Source organism: Bacillus rossius, chromosome 6 (assembly GCF_032445375.1).
Source record: "Bacillus rossius redtenbacheri isolate Brsri chromosome 6, Brsri_v3, whole genome shotgun sequence".
NCBI lineage: Eukaryota > Metazoa > Arthropoda > Insecta > Phasmatodea > Bacillidae > Bacillus > Bacillus rossius.
The window spans coordinates 52,265,784-52,286,379 of NC_086334.1; the positions used below are offsets into that span (position 1 = coordinate 52,265,784).

At 39.4% G+C, this 20,596-nt stretch overlaps 1 protein-coding gene across 1 annotated transcript in view; it reads left to right on the forward strand.

Annotated features, from left to right (window-relative positions):
* The window catches only part of LOC134533439 (LHFPL tetraspan subfamily member 6 protein-like), a 202,087-nt gene that overhangs the window by 102,971 nt on the left and 78,520 nt on the right, over positions 1-20,596 (forward strand). Inside the window, exon 2 of the mRNA XM_063370962.1 lies at positions 4,428-4,543. Coding sequence (XP_063227032.1) covers positions 4,428-4,543 — 116 coding nt within the window. The remainder of the gene's footprint in view (positions 1-4,427; positions 4,544-20,596) is intronic.

The window sequence follows — 20,596 nt, forward strand, 5'->3', positions numbered from 1 at the left end:
AATGGTCATCCCACATGACGGATGGGCAGCCAGCCCATTTTCCATCAGTTTTTTTTACATCCTTATTTATGAATGCGCCGCTCTTAATTCGTACGTGAGTGCTTCGCGGTGCCTCGGCAGTCCAGCTCAACGCGTGTTATCTCTCAGCTCTCAAGCTCCGTGATCGCACCTAGGTGTTAAAATAAGCCTACTTCCTTTTGTTACTTGCTGTAGTAGCAGCTACAATATTCTAACAACAGCCCCGCTGTCATCGTATGTTGCTTTGTTGCCACACTTTCACGCAAGATGTGAAGCCAAAGTGCCTTTCATCTTTTTTGACGTGAATACGTCTTTAAAATTGTTTCCATAGTGGGAGGCAATTCAAAAAGCGAATGATAACAAAAACGGGGGATACAGTTTGGTGTTGCAGCTACATATCTATCATCTTCATTCAAAATTTAATTACACCACTGGATAGCTAAAGAATCAAAGAATTCGTTACGCTAAGTGAGAACTGTGACGCACCGCGCGCAGTGGAGGGGGAAGCGCCGCCATTTTGAGGTCATTTTGCTGCGTTTCGATATTTCCATTTAGTACAAATGTTGACTCGGAGAAGCTACAACGTTTTTTCAGGTTTCAATCTTCAGCTCTCGTCAAAATCTATCGACTGAATATACAAAACATTAGTGTAAAATAGCTACAGTGAATATATATGGTGTTAAAATAAAAAATAGCGTATTTTACATTTTGTATAGAAAATGTTACCTGTTACGTACACGTATTCATGTACAACACACGGCCGTGTCCATGACACACCAACACCCAATTTTTACTTTTTAAATTGTCATCTATTTAAAATTAAAACCTTTGTTCTTCTTATTAAAAGTTATTTCAAAGTTCATTTTATAGCCGGGGCCACATTTATTTCGTATGAAGCGTACAGCACCCAACGTAAGCTTCACTTCTGTAGCAGAGATACAAGACAAGTGCGAATAGCCACTAACTGCATTCTGGCGGAGAGACGGGAAAGCATATACCTGGCGGTGATTACCAATTAAATACTATAAACTGGTAAAACACTTTTCGGGAGACCTACAACTTTTAAATGTAATTAATAAACATGAATTAACATATAAGGTATACAAAGTAACCCGTACACAGCGTATTATCATTAAAGGATGAGTGAAACAGAATTTGCATTCTAATAAAAAAAGAGCTAGTCTTTGAGTACTCGCCAGAGATATGGAAGCATCTAACTTCGGTAACGAGTTAATTCATGTGTTCTCACGTTGTTCATGTTGCAAATAAACTTGTCTAACTTTATATATCACTCTCCATACGTCTATATCTCCCTCTATATCTCTATATCTCTCGCTGTCTCTAGCTATCTTTATCTATCTATCTATCTCTTCCTTTACCTCTCTATGACTATATCCCTCTATTACTCTTTTGTATTTAATTCTATACAATTCTGTCATGCATGCGCACTCATAAAACGAAGACAGACGAACTGCCGCTAAACTTTGTGAAAAAAACACTTGTTGAAACATAATCGCGTGCCATCGATTGTAATTCAGAAATCTTCATGGGCATGCGCACAACTCACCAAAGTTGCATCGCAATCGAATGAATGGTATAGGAACGCATATGGAGCAAACAAGCAAACATTCATATATATATATATATATATATATATATATATATATATATATATATATATGCCTTTATGCAACTACGATTTGTTTTGCTATCCCATTGCTAACCAGTTGACTTCAACTTCAGATCAGACATCCGCTCCATGGATACGACTCGCGCGCTACCATTATTATTCGGACTAAAGAAAAGAGGACCTGTCAAAGTATATACTGGTAATTATCAGAGGTTAGGTAAACATACAGATGTACCATAAGGTCTGCTTCTAGACGCAGGGGGTGAAGCCAATAGGGGAGGAGGATTTCAGAGTACTACATGCACCAATATAGCGGCCGTTTGTTTTTACAAATGTAACAGCTGTACCTGTATTGGAGGTTAGATTGGAGATAAATGTCAACTAATATCATTATATCTGTACTATGAAGATTCGTTTTGGATATTTAATATATACAAACATTTCAACCAATAATGTTTTGATCTAATTTTCTTCCAAACAGCTTAACTACAGTTGTTAATAAAAGTAGGCTAGAACAGCTGATGCAAATATGAACAAACGTCAGCCATATAGGTATGTGAAAATCAGAAGGAAAAAATAGGGAAAAAAAGGCTTTACGTCTGACGGATAATGCTCCATCTGTTTTTTTCTAATCTCTGATTTCTTACATGTCTTTTTATGTGAAGAAGAGACTAGCCAAGGAAACCACCGCCGAAACTGCAGTTCCCTTCCCGGACGCTACTCGCCTTGATGTCATGCTCGCCAGTTCGCTGCAAGCCGTGTAGTCGTCGGGCTGTCGACAGGCTGGCAACTGTACGACCCAGTATATCGACTAGTCGAACTGGTGCGTCGACTTCAACTCGTTCCGTCCTCCTCGCTGCCTGTTGAACAGCGACTCGGCGGGCAGAAGGCAACAGTGCAGCACTACATCACTGGCAGCCTAGTTCAGACACACAGGTGGCGGTGACACATGCTCTACGATCCCAGTGCACCAGTTGGCCTCCGCTCTGCAATTCCACGCACTTCTCATCTCCAGCGACGCACACCCAGGGATCAACGATTGTTTACGTTACGTGCATTACGTTGCGTCAATGCTATCGCTACCTGCAAATTTTTATGAGCCTGGGAGGCAAGTCAGTCATTTTTTCTTCTTGTCTTAAGTCATGAAGCAAAGTTCGTCACACGCTAACACTCGTCTGCTCCAAACAGAGCTGTCGCTCATAGCCAAAATTCGTATCACTCGTGGCGTCTAAAATATTTTAGGTTCACAACTACGAAATTTTTATAAGTCCCATTACCGCAACGAAGTACTACTAAAACAGTGTTAAGGTGTCTCTACTGGTACACAGAGGGCTCGCCGGCGACGACTGATGGCGAGCTATTGACGGTGTAGACATGTCTTCGTTGACCACGACGTTGCTGATGTGTCTCGTCGGAGTCTCGCTAGGGTCTCACCAACAGGCTCGCTGAATGGGGGTTTTTATACTCAAAACCACACCACTGTCTAGTTGGGTCAAGAGTGGAAGGACCGCTCGGCCCCATGATTAAAGAACGAGTGGAAGTACAGAAAAAATATGAAAGACTTTATTGAAGTAAAATTATATACAGCGGGTTCAGTTCTGAACGGCTGTAATGAAAACATAATGCTGCCTTTTTAACAGGAAATAGGTAACTGCATGCTGTAATCTGCCTGTCGGGAAATTTTAACAGGAAAAAATAAATGCCCATTGTTTTGTAATCTGCTTTTTGTGTCTGTTAACGCGGCCTGTGGGTTTTCTAGGGGTCTGCTTCCCCTACCAGTCACTCCTTCATTGATCCACTCTCATATCATCACTGGTGCACCCTCCAAGCCAGAGTACTTGCGGAACGACCGCAAGAGCAGGAAGACCACTTTAGTCTTTCCCAGCTTTATCAAATTACATTTCTTTAGGCGCGTTATGAAGAAAAAATGACGAGTGAATTTTTACGATGTGCGCGCACTATGCAACGAAATTTTCACAGGATGAAAAAAAAAGGCTACATAGAAAAAAAAGTATATGTGTGTGTATGCGTGTGTGTGTGCTTTTAAATCTTATACTTTGGTGATTGATGTTAAAATACTGGTCCATATCATTATAAAACTTTCATTTATTGTGAATATGAATGATCGAAATTGTGTTTATAAATATGTTCAAGTGTTTTTTCAAGTGTATATAATTGAGGATATGTTCACCTTTGTATTGATGATAATTTATTTGGATTATAAATTATATCAATATAATAAATAATTAAATTTAATAAATTAAAATAAACATTCAGTATATATTGATTTTCATTATTAATTAAAATTCATCTTGATTATTTTACTAAATTTATCAATTTTTACGAATACTATCTATTTTTAAGTTGATTAAATGTATAATATTCAAGTGTATTTATAATATCACTGAAGTTTCTTAATTAGGACCAATTATATTTAATATTTGCATGCAAAATTAAAGTAAGATTTTTATCACGCCAAGTAAGTGTAAATTCTAACGCGCGTACATAAGTACACGCACCCATTGTTTTCATTACATCACAGCTCCTTACATTAATTTATTGGACAATTGTTCGTACTTAATATTATTGATTTTCCTGGTGTTAAAAATTTTTAAGTTTTATGATAAAAATAATATTTCCACTGTATGTTTCAATAATGGTCATGTTAATCGTGTAAGTACCCACGCGGGCTCGTCCACAGAGGCTCAGGAGACTGCGGTGCTCCTCCGGGAACTGCCGGCAGAGTGTTGGGCTGACGGGGTGTTGCCTCGTGCTGCAGGGTCGGCTGCTGGGGAAGGTGGACGCCTACTTCAGCTCGTTCCGGAGGTGCAACTACCCGCGCGTGTCGCCCCAGGGAGTCGTCGAGATCGTCATGGAGTGCGGCCGGTACTCCAGGTACGCTGCGTCCGAGCGCCTCCCTTGAAGTACCCTTGACCCGCGTCCCCGCATGCACGCCGTCGCTTGGTGGGTGGTGACGGCATCGCACTTCCACGCGCCAGTCATCATTCCCGCAAGTTTTGTGCTAGTGCGCGTGCTTTTGCAGTAAAGGCAGCACAGTTTTCCTCTTGTACCTTACAGCATTCATGAATTAACAACGGCCATTGAATTAACAATTACAAATATAGAAATATTATCTCTAATAATAACTGATGTTCCTTAGCCAGCCGACTGTTTGAATCTAGTACTGTTGAATGATTTAACTTGAACGTGTAAAAATTTAAAACTGCCTGAGAACAAGATTGCATAATATTAGTAAATGCAAACACATGACAAGATGAGGATATATATTTCAACATCTAGTTTCTCACTGCCTGCAGCAACATGCATTTCAGAATTGTTGTTATTATTATTATTTGTTATTGCAGTTTAATGAAGATATGAACCACGCGTACATTCTGTTTCTGTATATCTATGTACGTTAAAGGAAGTTAAAGTAACAATAAAATAACGATTAACTTAAAAAAAGGTAGCTGTAAACAACGTACTTTAACACGGCAACATACGGCATAGCCCGGAAACAGGAAAGCGTATCTTAACGATAATCGCACCAGTCGCAACGATCAAAGATAAGTTGCGAAGGAATAACAAGACCTTGAGCATGAAAAAACATTGACTTGGCCAAATTAACGGGTGTTCAAAACCCTTTGACCAGGTACGAAGGTAAGTACGTATAGCCAACATAACACGTAGGCCTCGCCCTCAGCCTGCAGATTGTCCCGACCTACGGCCGGCATTCTCACGTTTCCCTCCCACTTATGCGCCCTATCAAGGTAGGGTGGGAGAAATGTCCAGTTCAATTTGTTTACATTTCAGAGCATAATTTAAACTGTTATGGATCACTCCCTCTTTTTTGATAGGGAGGGTATCAGTGCTTCGGCAATGACCAGCGGCTAGGGCCATCAACCCAGCATAGTCACCGCCTCAGCCCTGTACCCCACACAGTTGGCGGTTTCCTGAGCTCTAAGACTTTATCAGCACTGCTGGCGCCTACCCCGATCTCCCACATCACGCTGGGACCCCTCAAAACACCCAGTGAACCCGTGGTCCGATGGAGGACTATCCAACCTCTGTTAGCTGTCCGGGCCAGTACCGGAGCTGTGTCGTCGCTCACCACGTCGGGCTAGGGAACCCTTGGAGCCTGCTCCAAGCGATCGGAGCACCAGCACCAAGCACGAGTCCTACCCAATCAGAATCCAGGGCCTTGGAGAAAATCTCAGCGGGACACCATTCAATATTTCATGGATTCTTCCCGTACTACTACCAACTTGGCGTCAATGCGGCACGAGACCGTTCGCCAGCAACTAACCGACCGCCACTCTTCAGAACCACTCCACTGGATGTCCTCGTCTCCTCGGACTGCCCTCCGACCTGCAGCGCGCACCAGTAGCATACCGCCCGAAGTGCGGCAGTGTCGCCGTCCCACAGTGCGTCGATCTCTCTCTCGCGCGGCCTCGTTTAAAACAGATTCATCATCTCGCGATGGCTTCTGCTCCCGGACAGACGCCGGGGGAACGATTACCGCTCGGTCGCCCTGCAACCCCCGCCGGGCGGGTTGCCGAACCGACAGGCGGCTAAAAGGGGGAGGCAAATGGACGATATTAAAACATTCCTGTTATTATCTCGTTTCACGGAGAGAAAAAAATGGCGCCATCGAAAGTGGCCCACAAGGGAGGGGGGGGGGGGACCACACAAACCATTATCCCTCGAGGGAAATGAATATTGAAAACTGCATATACTTTTGAGTGCTAATTCTCACAAAAAAAAATAGTCATAGGGTAGGGTGTCTGAGCTGGAGTATCAGAGATAAATGTTATGCAGACACCGGAAATTTTTGTTGATAGTACAAATTTTAGATTTTATGAGATTATATTTACAAACTCTCTACAATAGCAAAAAAAAAAAAATGTTTTAATGCATGTCAATGTCGTAATGTTAAATGAGATCGCTTACAAAAATAAATTTCGGCAAGGACAGATCCCATTTTGGGCTCGATTTCCAGGAATTATATTGTGTGAGACGTTTCTATAGGTTTTTAAACCGTGTTCGTTACTCTTGCCTGCTTCCTCCTGCAATTCTCGAGAAATACTTGTGGCTTTCCATCAGCGCCAGCGTGTCAATCTGTGCTACTATGAATCAATACATGCGGATGGTTTTTAGAGTTGGCGGGCAAGTTATGGAAACTTCATTACATTAAGTTATTTAGTGTGAACATCATTCAAAAAATTATTTATTGTTACTAAAAAAATGGTTTTACATAACAAATGTTTTCCTTTAAAGGGGAGAGACAAGAACCTAAACAAACCAACTTGGGTTCAACATCTTTTCGGCTACAATATAACATATTCCTATAATTTTATTTTTCAAAATATGACTACGTTAAAACACAGTATACAGTATTTCTATTTAAAAAATTACCTAGTTATACATTTTAATAGTGTCAACTTTAAACGTTGTAGAGTGTTGATTCGAAATCACAATTAAAGAGTAACTCTTAACAGTTTTAGATTAGCGCATGCGTGGGTACCGCTTTGTTGTTTTCTCCCTTGCAGCGCCACCTACGCAAAATGGCGACTCTTGAGCGTAAATCTTTTGTGTTAGGCAATTTTCTAAGAGTAAATCTGTAGTTTCAGTTCGACGTGCTTTTCTTTTAAAGTTCATACCGGTTACAGTTTCTACATGCCTTGAAGCCAGATTAGTGTTGATAGGTCGTAATGGTCAGATGACAGAGCTCTTTTTTCGCTGGCCACCTCGTTCACATGACATAACGCCATGCGATTTTTTTCTCCTTTGGGGTTTTATAAAATATCATGTTTGTGTTCCGCCACTAGCTAATGATTTGCCACAGTTGAGACAAGAATTGAAGAGGCTATTGCTTCCATTACTCCGGACTTTTTAACATAAATGTGGGAAGAATTGGACTATAAGTTGTATATGTGCCGTACAACTAAAGGTAAACATAGTGAACATTTGTAAAATTTGTAAAAATAAATTAGGTTAGTCTACCTTAAATTTTATGTATGATTTTTCGTAAATAGTCTAAATTAAACTGTTATATTATACCATTGAACCTGGGACATTCTGTATAATGTGACACCTGACGATAGGACTTGTTGCTACAAATAGTTTCTCTCTTTAAGTCATTGGCGTTCAGTATTGAATTTATTTGTGGGAATTACTACAACTGTAATAATACTGAAAACATACATTTGTTTAGTCTTTGCAAATATTTTAAAGTCAAACTTCTGCTTAAACGTAGACATTTTTTTTAAAATAAACGTTAATAAATTGGTATGGTGTTGTAACAACTGTTGAAAATTGTATGACGTTTTTCTTTTCACTCGGTATTTTATGCGTGATAAGCGCTCCTATGAGCCTTCAAGCTGTGACCTTTTAATTCTATTGAATACGCACACGCTTTTGGTAGAGTTGTAGTTTTGGGTGGTTTCAAGATTTTAAGACAACAGTGTGAAAATAGTCATTCTGGCACTATTACGTAATTTTAACCAATCGTTAAGTGTTTTTTTAAATAGGCATTTCTTTTATGTGATATAGGTGAAACACTTACGTCACAATGCTCAAAACCTGCTTACGAACTCCATACCTGCCAAAGAAATCTATAATTTATTATTTAATTATTTTTTTCGTTAATACTTTAAATACTGCAATAGTTTTTAAAAAGCATTATTAATTTTACTAATATTTTAATGTCGATGGCACTTTTTAGCACTACGGTAAACTAGTTTAACTGATTAAATTTTAAAAAAATTTTAAAAATTCTCGCAGAGTTTGAAAAAAGTTTTATAATGTAGTTGTATCACCAAGGAGTCGCACACGAGTGCGTGATAAAACATCGCAGTTCATCAGCTGCCCGACTTCTTGTCGGTAATTTCATGTTCGTCTAACATGATTGCTGGTCCTGAGTCGTGGATGCGGTCCTCAGCTTGACTTCCTCCACGAGGTTTGCATTCATTACGTTTATCTTGGACTTAGTTTCCGTGTGAGAGTTTAACTTGTGGATTTAGCTGTATCAAGTGCGCAGCAGTAGTACGTGTGCGCTGATCCTCGGAGCAAATGTTTGAGGATAATTTCACCCGACGCTGTGTTGCACTACCATCCGGCTCGAGAAAGTGTTTGCCCGGGAAACAATCCCGCCCGGCACACACGGAGTGCTGTGTTCTCGTGGTTCAGTGGGTTGCACGCCAGTCCCGTCTGCTACGCCTGCAGCAGACAGCAGACGCCTCACGTCAATCTGATAAGGTTAAACGTCCGGGGCAAACACTGAACACTTTACGTCATGGGCGTAGATCCCAGGGTGCAGGGGGGGGGGGTGTTCCTGGGGCCCGCCCCCTGGAATTAAGTGGCCCCTCACTGAGGGGGGGGGGAGCGCCTGGACTTGCAAGAGTTAGGCCGTGAAACGGGTTTGATGACAAAACTGTGTCCTACGGAAAACTTTCCGTACATAGAGTTGCTTGGCTTCTGGGTTGTTACCGCGTCGAAGGCGAAAAAAAAAAAACACCGAAATTTCGGTCGACGTTGCAGTCGCCATCGTCAGGGAGCGCAACGTCGGCAGAAACATCGGTGATGTTTTCACCTCCGACGCGGCTACAAACCAGAAGTCGAAAGCAACTCCAGACAATGGCCGCGAAGGCCTGCGATCTTTATTGATGTTTATTTTAAAGTTTTCTGCTTATTGCGTGCATCTAGGCCAACATATGGACAGTATACAACATACAAGCACCGCATCCAGAGATGAATTGTGGGTTGACCCTACGTGCAAAACTATTGCCCTCCCACACCCTACGAATTTCCGTGGGCCCCTCTTGCGATTCCTACATACTTTCGCCCCTGCTTTGCGTCACTTCACTGCCATTGAATGGAGAGCGTCCTTTCAGCGTCCTTTGAAAACCACAGACATTATATTTTGAGGTACATACTCATTTCTAGCATCGTTGTACTGCAATAATTTTCTAATAGCGAGTCTGTCGATTTTAGTAAATCCAGCTAGTTTCTGCGTAACTGACTTCTACCCCGCCTTTGGCGCAAGGTTTTTTTTATCATTAATTAGTTTGTGAGCAACCCTTACGGCCATTAATTATCCTGGCGTAGGGAGATTTAAAAGCTTTTAAATTAATTAATTAAAAAAGTAATATTTGGGTGAAAGTGGAAAAAAAAAATACTATGCAAAATCTCACCCAGACGAATAACAGCAGTAAAAAAAATAACAATAAAGCATTTAATATTTGTGTGAAAAGCAATTACTTTATAAACAATCTTTTACATGTATGTAAATTATTAATAAATTAAGTTTAGTGACACAAGTATTAAAAAATTGCTGACTATTATTTTTTATCAATTTTTTAATTTTAAACATTCACTTATTTGTACAAAGTAGCTAAAGTTTTGTGACATTGTAAAACTAAATTCCTAAGTGCAACACTTAAAGCCTATCCGTATCGTGAAAGTAGGAGAAAATATTTTAACTTGATTAGAAAAAATCTGACACTAAAAAATTCGAATTAAAAAGTATAATGTGTACTGTAATTAATAATAACAAATTAAACTACTTAATCACTGCAGACATTCTTTAATAATCACAATACGCCAGGGTAACACATTTGTTAACACATGTAATACCGAATGCAACAGAACACTAAATATAGTGTATGGAACCTTATCTAAGTTATTTGTAGGGATAGCACATGATAAAAAAAATATTATGCACTCATATAATTTGTGGGTTACGAACGAGCCTAAGATTCGCATCTTCCTACATAATTTTATTATTTTTTACAAAAATTACACATGATCTTAAAAAAATTGTTTAAATAAGTTCGGTTTATAAAATTTTAAATTCGCGGAACTTTTACATCTGCTGCATCTGATTGCCCAACGAAGATTAGTGTTAAAAGTTTGTAAAAGTAAGTTTCTTTTTGACATTGCATCTCCATTGGCATTCCATTTCATGCCGTTTATGAAATTACATATTCTATCCATTGCTGGAATACTCTTGGTAATGATTCCTAATCAGTCATTTATCAGTGCCAGTGGCCTTGATTGTTAAGGCGTTAAACATGATGTAAGTAAAAAGGAAGGGACAACTATTAATTCCTTAATTATTAAGTAAATCACACCCGATATACGTGAATCTGAGTTACTATCAACTCGAGAAATTATCGTATTGTTTACATGTATACTGTAGGGTGATATTGCGCGTATGTTTACCGGATAACGCAACCAATCCGGGAAATAAATCACCGACGCTCGTACGCACGCATTCGTATTCAGACCGGCGATATGTAGCTCCGCCGTGCCGGCGATTCCAACTGTTCCGATCACGTGCGCCGAGTGAGGTGGTGGTTATCTGTGCTCGGGGCTGGATGCGAGCTGCCGGAGGCCCCCGTGGCGGTTGTAAACAAGCGCGTCCCGACCGAACCCGCCGCCTGATCGCCGCGGCGTGGCGTCTGGAATACCGGAGTGGAGGCTGGCCTGCCCCAGGCCCCAGAGAGCGCCGCGTCATCAGCACGCATGCCTCACAGACACCGCGTTCCGCGAGGCCGCCAAACTTTACACTGGACATTTCAAACAAAACAAAAATCTAACAGCCAACACGTGAAACCAAAATGTGCCGATTTAACTGCCAAGAAAGTTCACTTTATTTATTAAAACTTTCGAAATTACTTTTAAGAAAAAAAATTTCACTGTAGGTACTATTTGTTCATCTTTGTTACGAATGCCAAAATAAAATACCAAACATATTCCACGAAATATTTAAAGTGTATTTTTTTTTTTGTAAATGGAACAATACTCTTCATGTAAAACTACAGAAATTTGTAAAATTGTACTTTTAACATGAAAACAACCGTATCACCACAAAATAACTTTTTTAAGTATTGCTGGGTTCTGATTCTTACCCGGGAATTTATGCTTAGTGTTGTCCTAGTACCTCCAAGTTAAAGTCAGTTGTAAACAGTTCCCTCGATGGCTTTCCAATATTTACTGCACGCATAATGAGCATGATATAACAAAATAAACTCAAATTATTGAATATTCGATTAACTATTCCATGGTTAAAAAAAGATGATTTGAAAGAAACATCAAAATATAAAACTATGCGCCAATTTCCGTAAGTAATGCTCAGTATTATCTCGATACAAGGTATTTAGTATATATAAACATAAACCTAGAAATGTTTTGTATAAAGTTACAATATCTTTCTTATAATATTACAAACTATTTCTTGGCAATTGGTTACCAAATAAATCTTTTGTAAAAGTACAGAAAGTTTTGTTTTCCTGTGAGAGAAGTTATAATAAGTGAAGAAAGATAATTTTTATTTTTAAAATCAGGTGAACAAAGAATCATTTACATATTTACTTCGTGAGAAAAGAAAGTACAATTTTGCCTCAGTTCACGCTGTGTTCGTGTTTATGTAAAGTAGACGCAATAATAAGTGACTATTGCTGAATAAAATCGGTGGTTCGGTTGTATAGTGATCACAGTAGGTCCACTCCACTGTCAGCAAGTGATCGCAGCTATTTCCCGCAAGTGGTAATAATGGTAGACGTCGCCAAACTCCGTAGAGTTTCTGCCCGTCGGTATCGCTGCCACATCAAGTTAGGCATCGCTGTTCTGCCATCAGGTGAAAAAACACACCTAGTCTCGCTCTATCACAATAGCCTCTACAGTATATAGAAGCATAACTATGCCATCCCCACCATCATGGGTTTTGCTTTTTCTTTGCAATGATTTCACTCTTCAAATAATTTATCTAAAATCTCGGCATGAAAGTGCCAACATACTATATATCTTCAATATATTTTGTACCTAAAATCGTCTAGTAATTACTAACAGGCTCCAATCTACAAACACTGGGAGAAAATGTTCGAATAATTCACGTGGGTGATTTCATACGTATTAATAACACACGCCAAATGTTATAATATTCCCTATCATGCTCTTAAATGTAATACAGAAGTAAATAAACAATTTTAATGTAATTCCAAGTATGTTTGTGAAAATCTTATTTTAAAATAATTGGAAATAAGTATTGTTATTTTTTAGGAAAACAAATGAGAAATTTAAAAAAGGTTTTATATATAAATACTTTGATTTTGAAAACTTGAAAAAGGCAAAAAGTCACCGCGAATCAGTGAAAACAAATGATGATAAATATGTAACGATCCAGCATACGTTCAAGCATTGTGCTGAGCTTTCAGAACGAAGTGAACTAATTTGAATGTTAGCCAACTACCTAAATTTAACTTTTGAATAAAAGCTCATGCGTTCGATTCAATGATTTTTTTTTTTACCTTGCTACACTATTTTCCAAAAAAAATTTTTTTTAATGAATCTTAAAAGTTACCCTTAAATATTTATGTTTTTTTTTTCTACATCTGGCAGTTTTCCCAATGCGTCACAGCAAGGGCGCGCAGTCTAGGAGCCGGACAATAGAAGCACGAAGAATTGAATGGGTCTCATTTTATTCACAAGATGATAAAAGTACATTTGCATATCGCGTGCATTTCATATCTCCGTCTCTACTATCGTGAGACTATACGGTATATTTACCGATTTTATGTTCGCTCACAATTTTTTTTTGTTATTTGGAAGAGAAAACAGTGCTTCTCTTTGTTTGCTTTTTTATTCATTTGACCAAATTCGATTTTCACCTCCGCTCCTTTCCAATTTTCTCCCGAGTTTGTTTGCCGGTTCGGAAACTCGGTGCCGAGTTTTACGGCGTCCGCGGGTTCGCCCGTTTACGTGCAGTCAGCCCTGCCGCGCTTTCGGGCGCCGGTCTTTTACGCGGGAACTTCTCGCAGTTTCAAAAGGAAAGGCTCTCCTCCTCCTCCTCCCCCCCCCCCCTCTCTCCTTCGCTGCCTGATATCCTTCCTGGTTCCAAGCGGGCCAGGCGAGGTCGCGCAAACATGACCCTCTGCTCAAAGAGTCGGAGCGCGCTCGCTGTTCGCGCCGTCCAATCTGCGCGCGGGCAATCCCGCGCCAAGTCATGGCCGCATGCTTGGCCGGTGGCCACTCCTCTCCAGTGCCCGTCGCGCAGCGAGGCGCCGCGGGAAGCGCCGTTTCATCCCGCGATGCTGGCATCACTGTTGGTTATCCAGGACGTGGGCAGAAATAAACCGAGAGAAACCTTTTAAAATATTCACGGGGATTACAGGGTAAATAATCAGCACACAGATGTATTTCCAGTTTGTAAAAAAATATTTTTTTACGAAGTGGTACGAGGCATCAGTGTACAACATTACATATAGGTAGTAGTAAGAGTATTTTCACACTAGAGAAACCGAAACAAATATAGTACGAGTTAACTCATTCACGCAGTATTAGGTAATAATGGGCAATCAACCAAATACAATAACGAAACATATGTTGTTCTTGTATCACACAATAATTTCATAATTTAAAATATTTAACTTGTGATGAAAATAGTTTTGATTGGGTAATATAGCGAAATACTTTTTTTACTTCGCATAACTCTTCTGTAATCTAAAATGGTTGGATTTAGTGAGATACATCACCTGATACAGACAAGTATAAAGAAAGAAAGGTCGTGAAAATTGTTGTAATAATCTTATGAAAAAAAAAATCTTGTATGTGTTAATTTTTTTGACGCAAGGTTGCGCCTTTTCGTATGGGTTTGAATAATGGTTTATTTTATAACTTACATACATTACATTTAACTTTCTAATTTGTTAAATAGTATTTTTTACTTTAGCAATCCGCAAAGCATATTATTTGTGTGATGAATTACTAGTGGGTGAGCCAGGCGGGGGATTTTTCATCGTAGTAAATTTCCTTCCAGGATTCAGAACTAGGTGAAGTCTGATTCCTTTCAATCCACGCAGCAGTAGGCAACGGGAAACCATCGCAAATTCATCTCTCATAGTCCACCCCTGACTCTCTTTGACGATGGCTGGGGTCCGAACAAGCCCCGGGCCTACCAACCCATCATCATCATCATCATCATCAGTATCTTGTCTATTGAAACTGCAGGATATCGAATATGGAACTGGTTAGGTTTTACGTCTTCCTATTACGATAGTTTAGCAAATTTCTCATCGCAGTAATTTCGTATTCAATTTTTGCGGCTGATCAAACATTTGTCTGTATTATTTGAAAAGTTTGTTATTTTAGTTCTCCCCAAGTAATAGGTTTGTTAAGCTGTGTGAGAATTTCTTTTTTTAAAAAAGTACTATAGTCTACCTCACCAAACGCATGATGATTATAACATTTTGCAAACAAATTAACTGAATACTTTACATACACTAATATTTATAAAAACTGGACAATTTCTTACGGAAGTACACGACTTTGAGTTTGGAACGTGGGTTTTGAAAACGTTGACAAATTGCATTTCTTAGTTTATTTAGCGTTATGTGGCTACTTTTAACTACTTAGGTATTGAGATGTGACATAAACGTTTCTGACTGATTTATTTAATATGTATATATATTTTTTTAATTTTTGGATAAAATTTTTTTCAAAATTTTATTAAATACTGGAAAAAATAACAATATATAGAGTAAAAACCGTTTCAGCTCATGTTAGTTTGAAAACGAAGCGAGAATACCCTTACTCCTTGTATTCAATGCCATGTAGGATTAATTAGGGCCCAGCCAGCGTAAATTTCATTGCAAGATGTTTGGAAATAGTACAAGATTTTATTTACGTTTAAATTTCACAACATACTGATTGCCAACAGTTTTATGGGAACTGAATTCCTGCCATGTTGAATTATCAAGTTATTGAATGCAACTTTCACTTGATGGGGATCTTGTTTGTACAAACGATGAAGCCGATATGCCTGGTCCAGTAACGTCGTCAGTAGTCGCTCACTGACCTAGTCAGCTGCTTCCTGCCGGCGACCGCAGCCTGGAGCCGGACAACGTGTATATAGACTTGAGAAATATTCAACATTAATTTTTGACGACAAAGAAACTGCTCAAACTCCTGTTTAACTTATTACTTACAGATTCCAAACGGAGCAATTCGAACCGGTTTTCCAATAATATTCCATTGATTCGCTGTAACTTGCCCAGTTCAGTATTTATAATTGTGTGTGTTCTACCAGTGGATATAAAATTCACCATGAAATTTATACTTTAAATCTGACAAATACAATATGGCGGATTCCAGATCATCCGTAGCAACCATAGTTCAAGCCGTGCGATGCATTTTTTAGAAAAGTAAATTACCTTGCGTTTTAATGCATGGCCGCAGTGAGAAATTACGTATATTAAATACATGCGGTTTAAAATTACTAGACAAGCACAAGTAACCGTACAATCTATGCTCGGAACTGAACCGGTGAAACGCTAGAGGGCGCTTTCCAACGCACGATGCAAACGCACAGCAACAACTGTTTTCCAATTCGAAGGTCGGCATCCTTCATCACTCCTACCAGATATGCGCCCTTTAGGGTAGATTGGGAGTTGGCTTACATATCAGCTTTAAACTACCAGAGCAAGTAAATTAAGACAGAACTGTCGAGGGATTACTCCACCCTTTTGATCGGGAAGGTGTTAGAGCTTCAGCTATGACCAGAGTCTATGGGCTACCCATATCCCAGCATAGTCCCCACCTTAGCCCCCTGCCTCACTCAGCTAACCAGACAGTTGTTTTGGGAAGAGTACATTCAAAGTTAAAACACGCATGAAATAAATAAACGTCAGAAACGTTCCTGTCACATCTCCAGTCCCTCCGTTGTTTCCCTCGCACTGCCGTCCGCGGGACCGTACACGCAATGAATGCCAGCTGTCTCTTGATTCGCCAGAAGGTAAATGCCAAAGGTTTAGCGTTGAGGCATTCACGTGCGACGAGAATGATACTCCTGTTTACCGGAGAAATCTATAGTACCAACTTGTTAAACAGAATTATAGTTAAGTTTTAAAAAGATGGAAGTGTTCTGGCGAGTACTGAAAGACTCACTCACCAATGTTTATTAGTAAATTTTCGTTATCATTGAATTTTAAAAGACAATTTATGGCTACACTAAAATTTCAGAGAATATATAGTACCTACATATAATTTTAAAACTCCGTTCACACAAAACACATTCAAGTAACGATTTTGCTTGAGAATAAAATATTTTTTTTATTTAATTGGTTTTTATATTTTGTTCTTTAGCAATTGGTTTGTTGGTTTAGTTAAAACCTATCAGTTATATACATTAATGATATTTAATACTCGTATACTTACATAAACACGTATTTAAACTGAAATTGCATGTAGACTACTTGTAAGCACATGTCTGGCTATAATGGGGAGGAAATATATTGTACCCCAATGAGGATTGCAATGCTCCTTCCACCAAAATCTCTCTGACACCTTATGTAGCTAAATATCTGTAATCCTCTTATTCTGTCTTCGATTTTATTCTAAAATCGGCGAAGGGAGCGGTCTGAACCCCACGGACTACTTCCCTGTTGCCATAATAACTGTTTCTTATTCGCCTTTCCGAATGCGCGAGTTAATAAACAATCGTTCTGTTTTCTAAAAAATTGGTTGTTTGTAAAGTCGGTTTACGGACGATAGTTTAACGTGACAACGTCATAACAAAACATTGATAAAATGATTACATAATTTTATGAATAAAATTGAATCAATTATATTGAATTATCACTATTTTGTATGGATACAAAGGAGGAGTGAAATTAAATCTACAATTTAATTGATAAATTTACTTTTATTTGCACTCATTAATTGAAATGTGTTTATTAATTTAACGAAGAGATTATTTTAACTATAACTTTTGTACATGTTTGCTATTTAACTTCTTCCAATCTGTGTTTATAGGACGATGATAGGAAAAGTAGAAAACGAATGGGAGTGTTTCAAGTTTAATGTGCCTCGAAAAAGTCAAATCGATGGTTGTTCCAATCGATTGGAAGAGAGATAGATGCGGCGCAAGCGTACAATGAGCGTAACGGGACACAGTGTAACGGGACATTTTTTCGTGCGTGCAGCCGGTGTTCATCGATTTATTAGACGTTTTCACGTCAAAAAAATCCAAAATTAATTTTCTGTTTGTATTTCAACCATCAGTGTTAATAAGTGTGACTATTAAAACAAAGGTACGCACTTGAGTGGGTCTCCGATGCCTTTAAGGCCCCCGCCCACCAGGACACACACGGCGTGCAGAGCTTCAGAAGACACTACTCGTAACTGCTCATGATATCCGAGTGGTCTACGTTTGCGAAAAGAACATAAGAATACGCTGAGGGCGGAAGAGTAGTTCTGTTTCCGTATTTAGTTTTTAAACTACATTTTTAGAAGCGTTCTTTCAGAGTAATATTTAGGCATGAAATATCCGGTACAGATTCTTGAAAGCACTCATGCCACTTGCAACACAGCCTTTATCTTCAGTTTATGACCGTATAATTGTATGGTTACCGCTTGAATCTGTTAAGTTTCCCTACGCCCGGCGGGACTGACGCACCAGTTCAGAGCCTTGCGCTTAGGGGCGATACCGCGCTAGAATTCACCGGCGAGCGTCGCCCTTATCATCATCCCGCCTCACCAACATAAATACTCTCCTTACGACGCGTGCGCCATAAAACTAAAAATAAAACTTTGGAGTTCAATTTTTCAGAGTTTTGCAATATCGGAGGTTAGATTAATTTAGTGCGGCGGAGTGATTCTTCAGCAGCCAATAACTGCAGTTATTCTGCGGCTCTGCAGTCGGACTCCCACTCAGTCTACAGCGCAGAGGAGACGGAGCCCATTGTTTTCTGGTTGATACTGCACAGCTTGCTAACATTAGAAATATCATTTAGTGTAACAGCTTTAACTGTAATAATTTTTAATTTTTTTGAATTTACCATTTGTTGATTTTTCTAAGTCCATAAAACAGTGTATATTAACAGTATAAATGAAGCTGTAATCATTCTGAAATAATAATAATAAATCAATTATATATGTACACCAATTATTATTTAACAGAACGAACTATTTTTAGCAGTCAATCGCTAGTAATAACCATACATTCCCATTAAATTATGTGCTATGCTCGAACAAAGACATTTCAAATGATATACAAAAATTTGTTGACAAAATTTGTTGAAATCAAGATGTCAACTTTCAGTTACGTCTCCTTAGAAGTATCAATAAATATTATCAGATGGCGCTTTTGATGAAATACGACAAGAAAAATGTATTTCTTAAATTCTCATTATTAATTTTCCATTACAAAATACAATGTTCAATACATTAAAAATATTAAAGGCTTTAGACACCGAAACAAGGACATCACTAATATCAGATATGGTGAATGGCATGATTGAAACGCACACTGCGAACTAGGAATGAGGCAAGCCACGTCAGTGAGGAATGTGGGACACACGCACGCGTGCACACACGGATCATTCCTCGGCGGAAGACAATCGTGACGGCTCCGCAGCAGGTGACTTTGAACGGGGCGCGAACTGTCAAACATCTGTAACTTCTCCAGAAGTTGTTCAAGGTACCCAACCATTACACTCCTCCTCCCCCCCCCCCCTTGACAGTTCCGATTGCAAGTTAGTCCTCCAAACTTTCGAAGCTCGAAGCTAAGTAATTTGAACTTTGTTGGGTCAGAGAAGAGGAAAACCATGCCGTTGGTGTTTCTGCGGATTTGTTTTTATAACTGAAGGTGGAAATACTTTTTTTTTCAATTACGACATTTTTCCTTTAGCTTTCAAAGCACGCGATAGTAAAATCAAATTAATATTAGGTATAAAATATGAACAGATTTTTTGTGTGTTCTGTGGCATTTAGTAATGAACGCTTGATTTTTTACTTCAGTTTAACAAATCGATTGCATAAATTAGAGTGACACTAGTAAGAGTGACACTAGTAAGAGTTACACTAGTAAGAGTGACACTAGTAAGAGTGACACTAGTAAGAAAAACACTAGTAAGAGTGACACTAGTAAACGTGACACTAGTAAGAATGACACTAGTAAGAGAGACCCTAGTGACACTAGTAAGAGTGACACTAGTAAGAGTGACACTAGTAAGAATGACACTAGTAAGTATTACACTAGTAAGAACGACACTAATAAGCGTGACACTTATAAGAAAGACTAAGTTTAAAAGTTGCATGGGAGCGACTCGATTTCGAGAGACTCAAGTTGGAGCGACTCGATTTCGAGCGACTCAAGTTGGAGCGACTCGAGTTGGAGTGACTCGAGTTCGAGCGACTGAAGTTGGAGCGACTCGAGTTGGAGCGACTCGAGTTGGAGTGACTCGAGTTGAACTGACTCGAGTTGAACTGACTTGAGTTGAACTGACTCGAGTTGGAGCGACTCGAGTTGGAGCGACTCGAGTTGGAGCGACTCGAGTTGAAGCGACTCGAGTTGAAGTGACTCGATTTGAAGCGACTCGAGTTGGAGCGTCTCGAGTTGGAGCGTCTCGAGTTGGAGCGACTCGAATTGAAGCGACTCGAGTTGGAGCGACTCGAGTTGGGGCGACTTGGGCTGGAGTGATTCGGGTTTAAGTGACACGTTTTCGAGTTTCACGAGTTTGAGTGACACGTCGGTTTAGGCCGTCAGAATGGTGCAGATATGCTAAGTGAAGGCGTGAGGTTTACTTCGTGAATTTTCCTGCTCGTACGCTGGAATAAAACAATCGAATTGCTTATAAAATATAAAACTTTAAAATAACTTTATTTGATACTTTATTTGTTTTGGTAACTACTTCTGGGTTGAGGCCACGTCCGTGAAAACAATGTTGTGCCCTACGTTTCGGCATGTCTTGCTGCAGCCATCTTCAAGGGCGATTAACAACTGAGCCCTTGTGTTTTGGCAGAGAATTTATATAGGGCCATTGACCGCCGAACTGTGGTTGGTTCTTTTGGGTGAAGGCTTTGCCATAACAATGAACGGTTACCATCAAAGAATTAGGGACCGTGAAGGCTGCTGCACATTCCAAGCAGACTCATCCTGATTGGTCATTC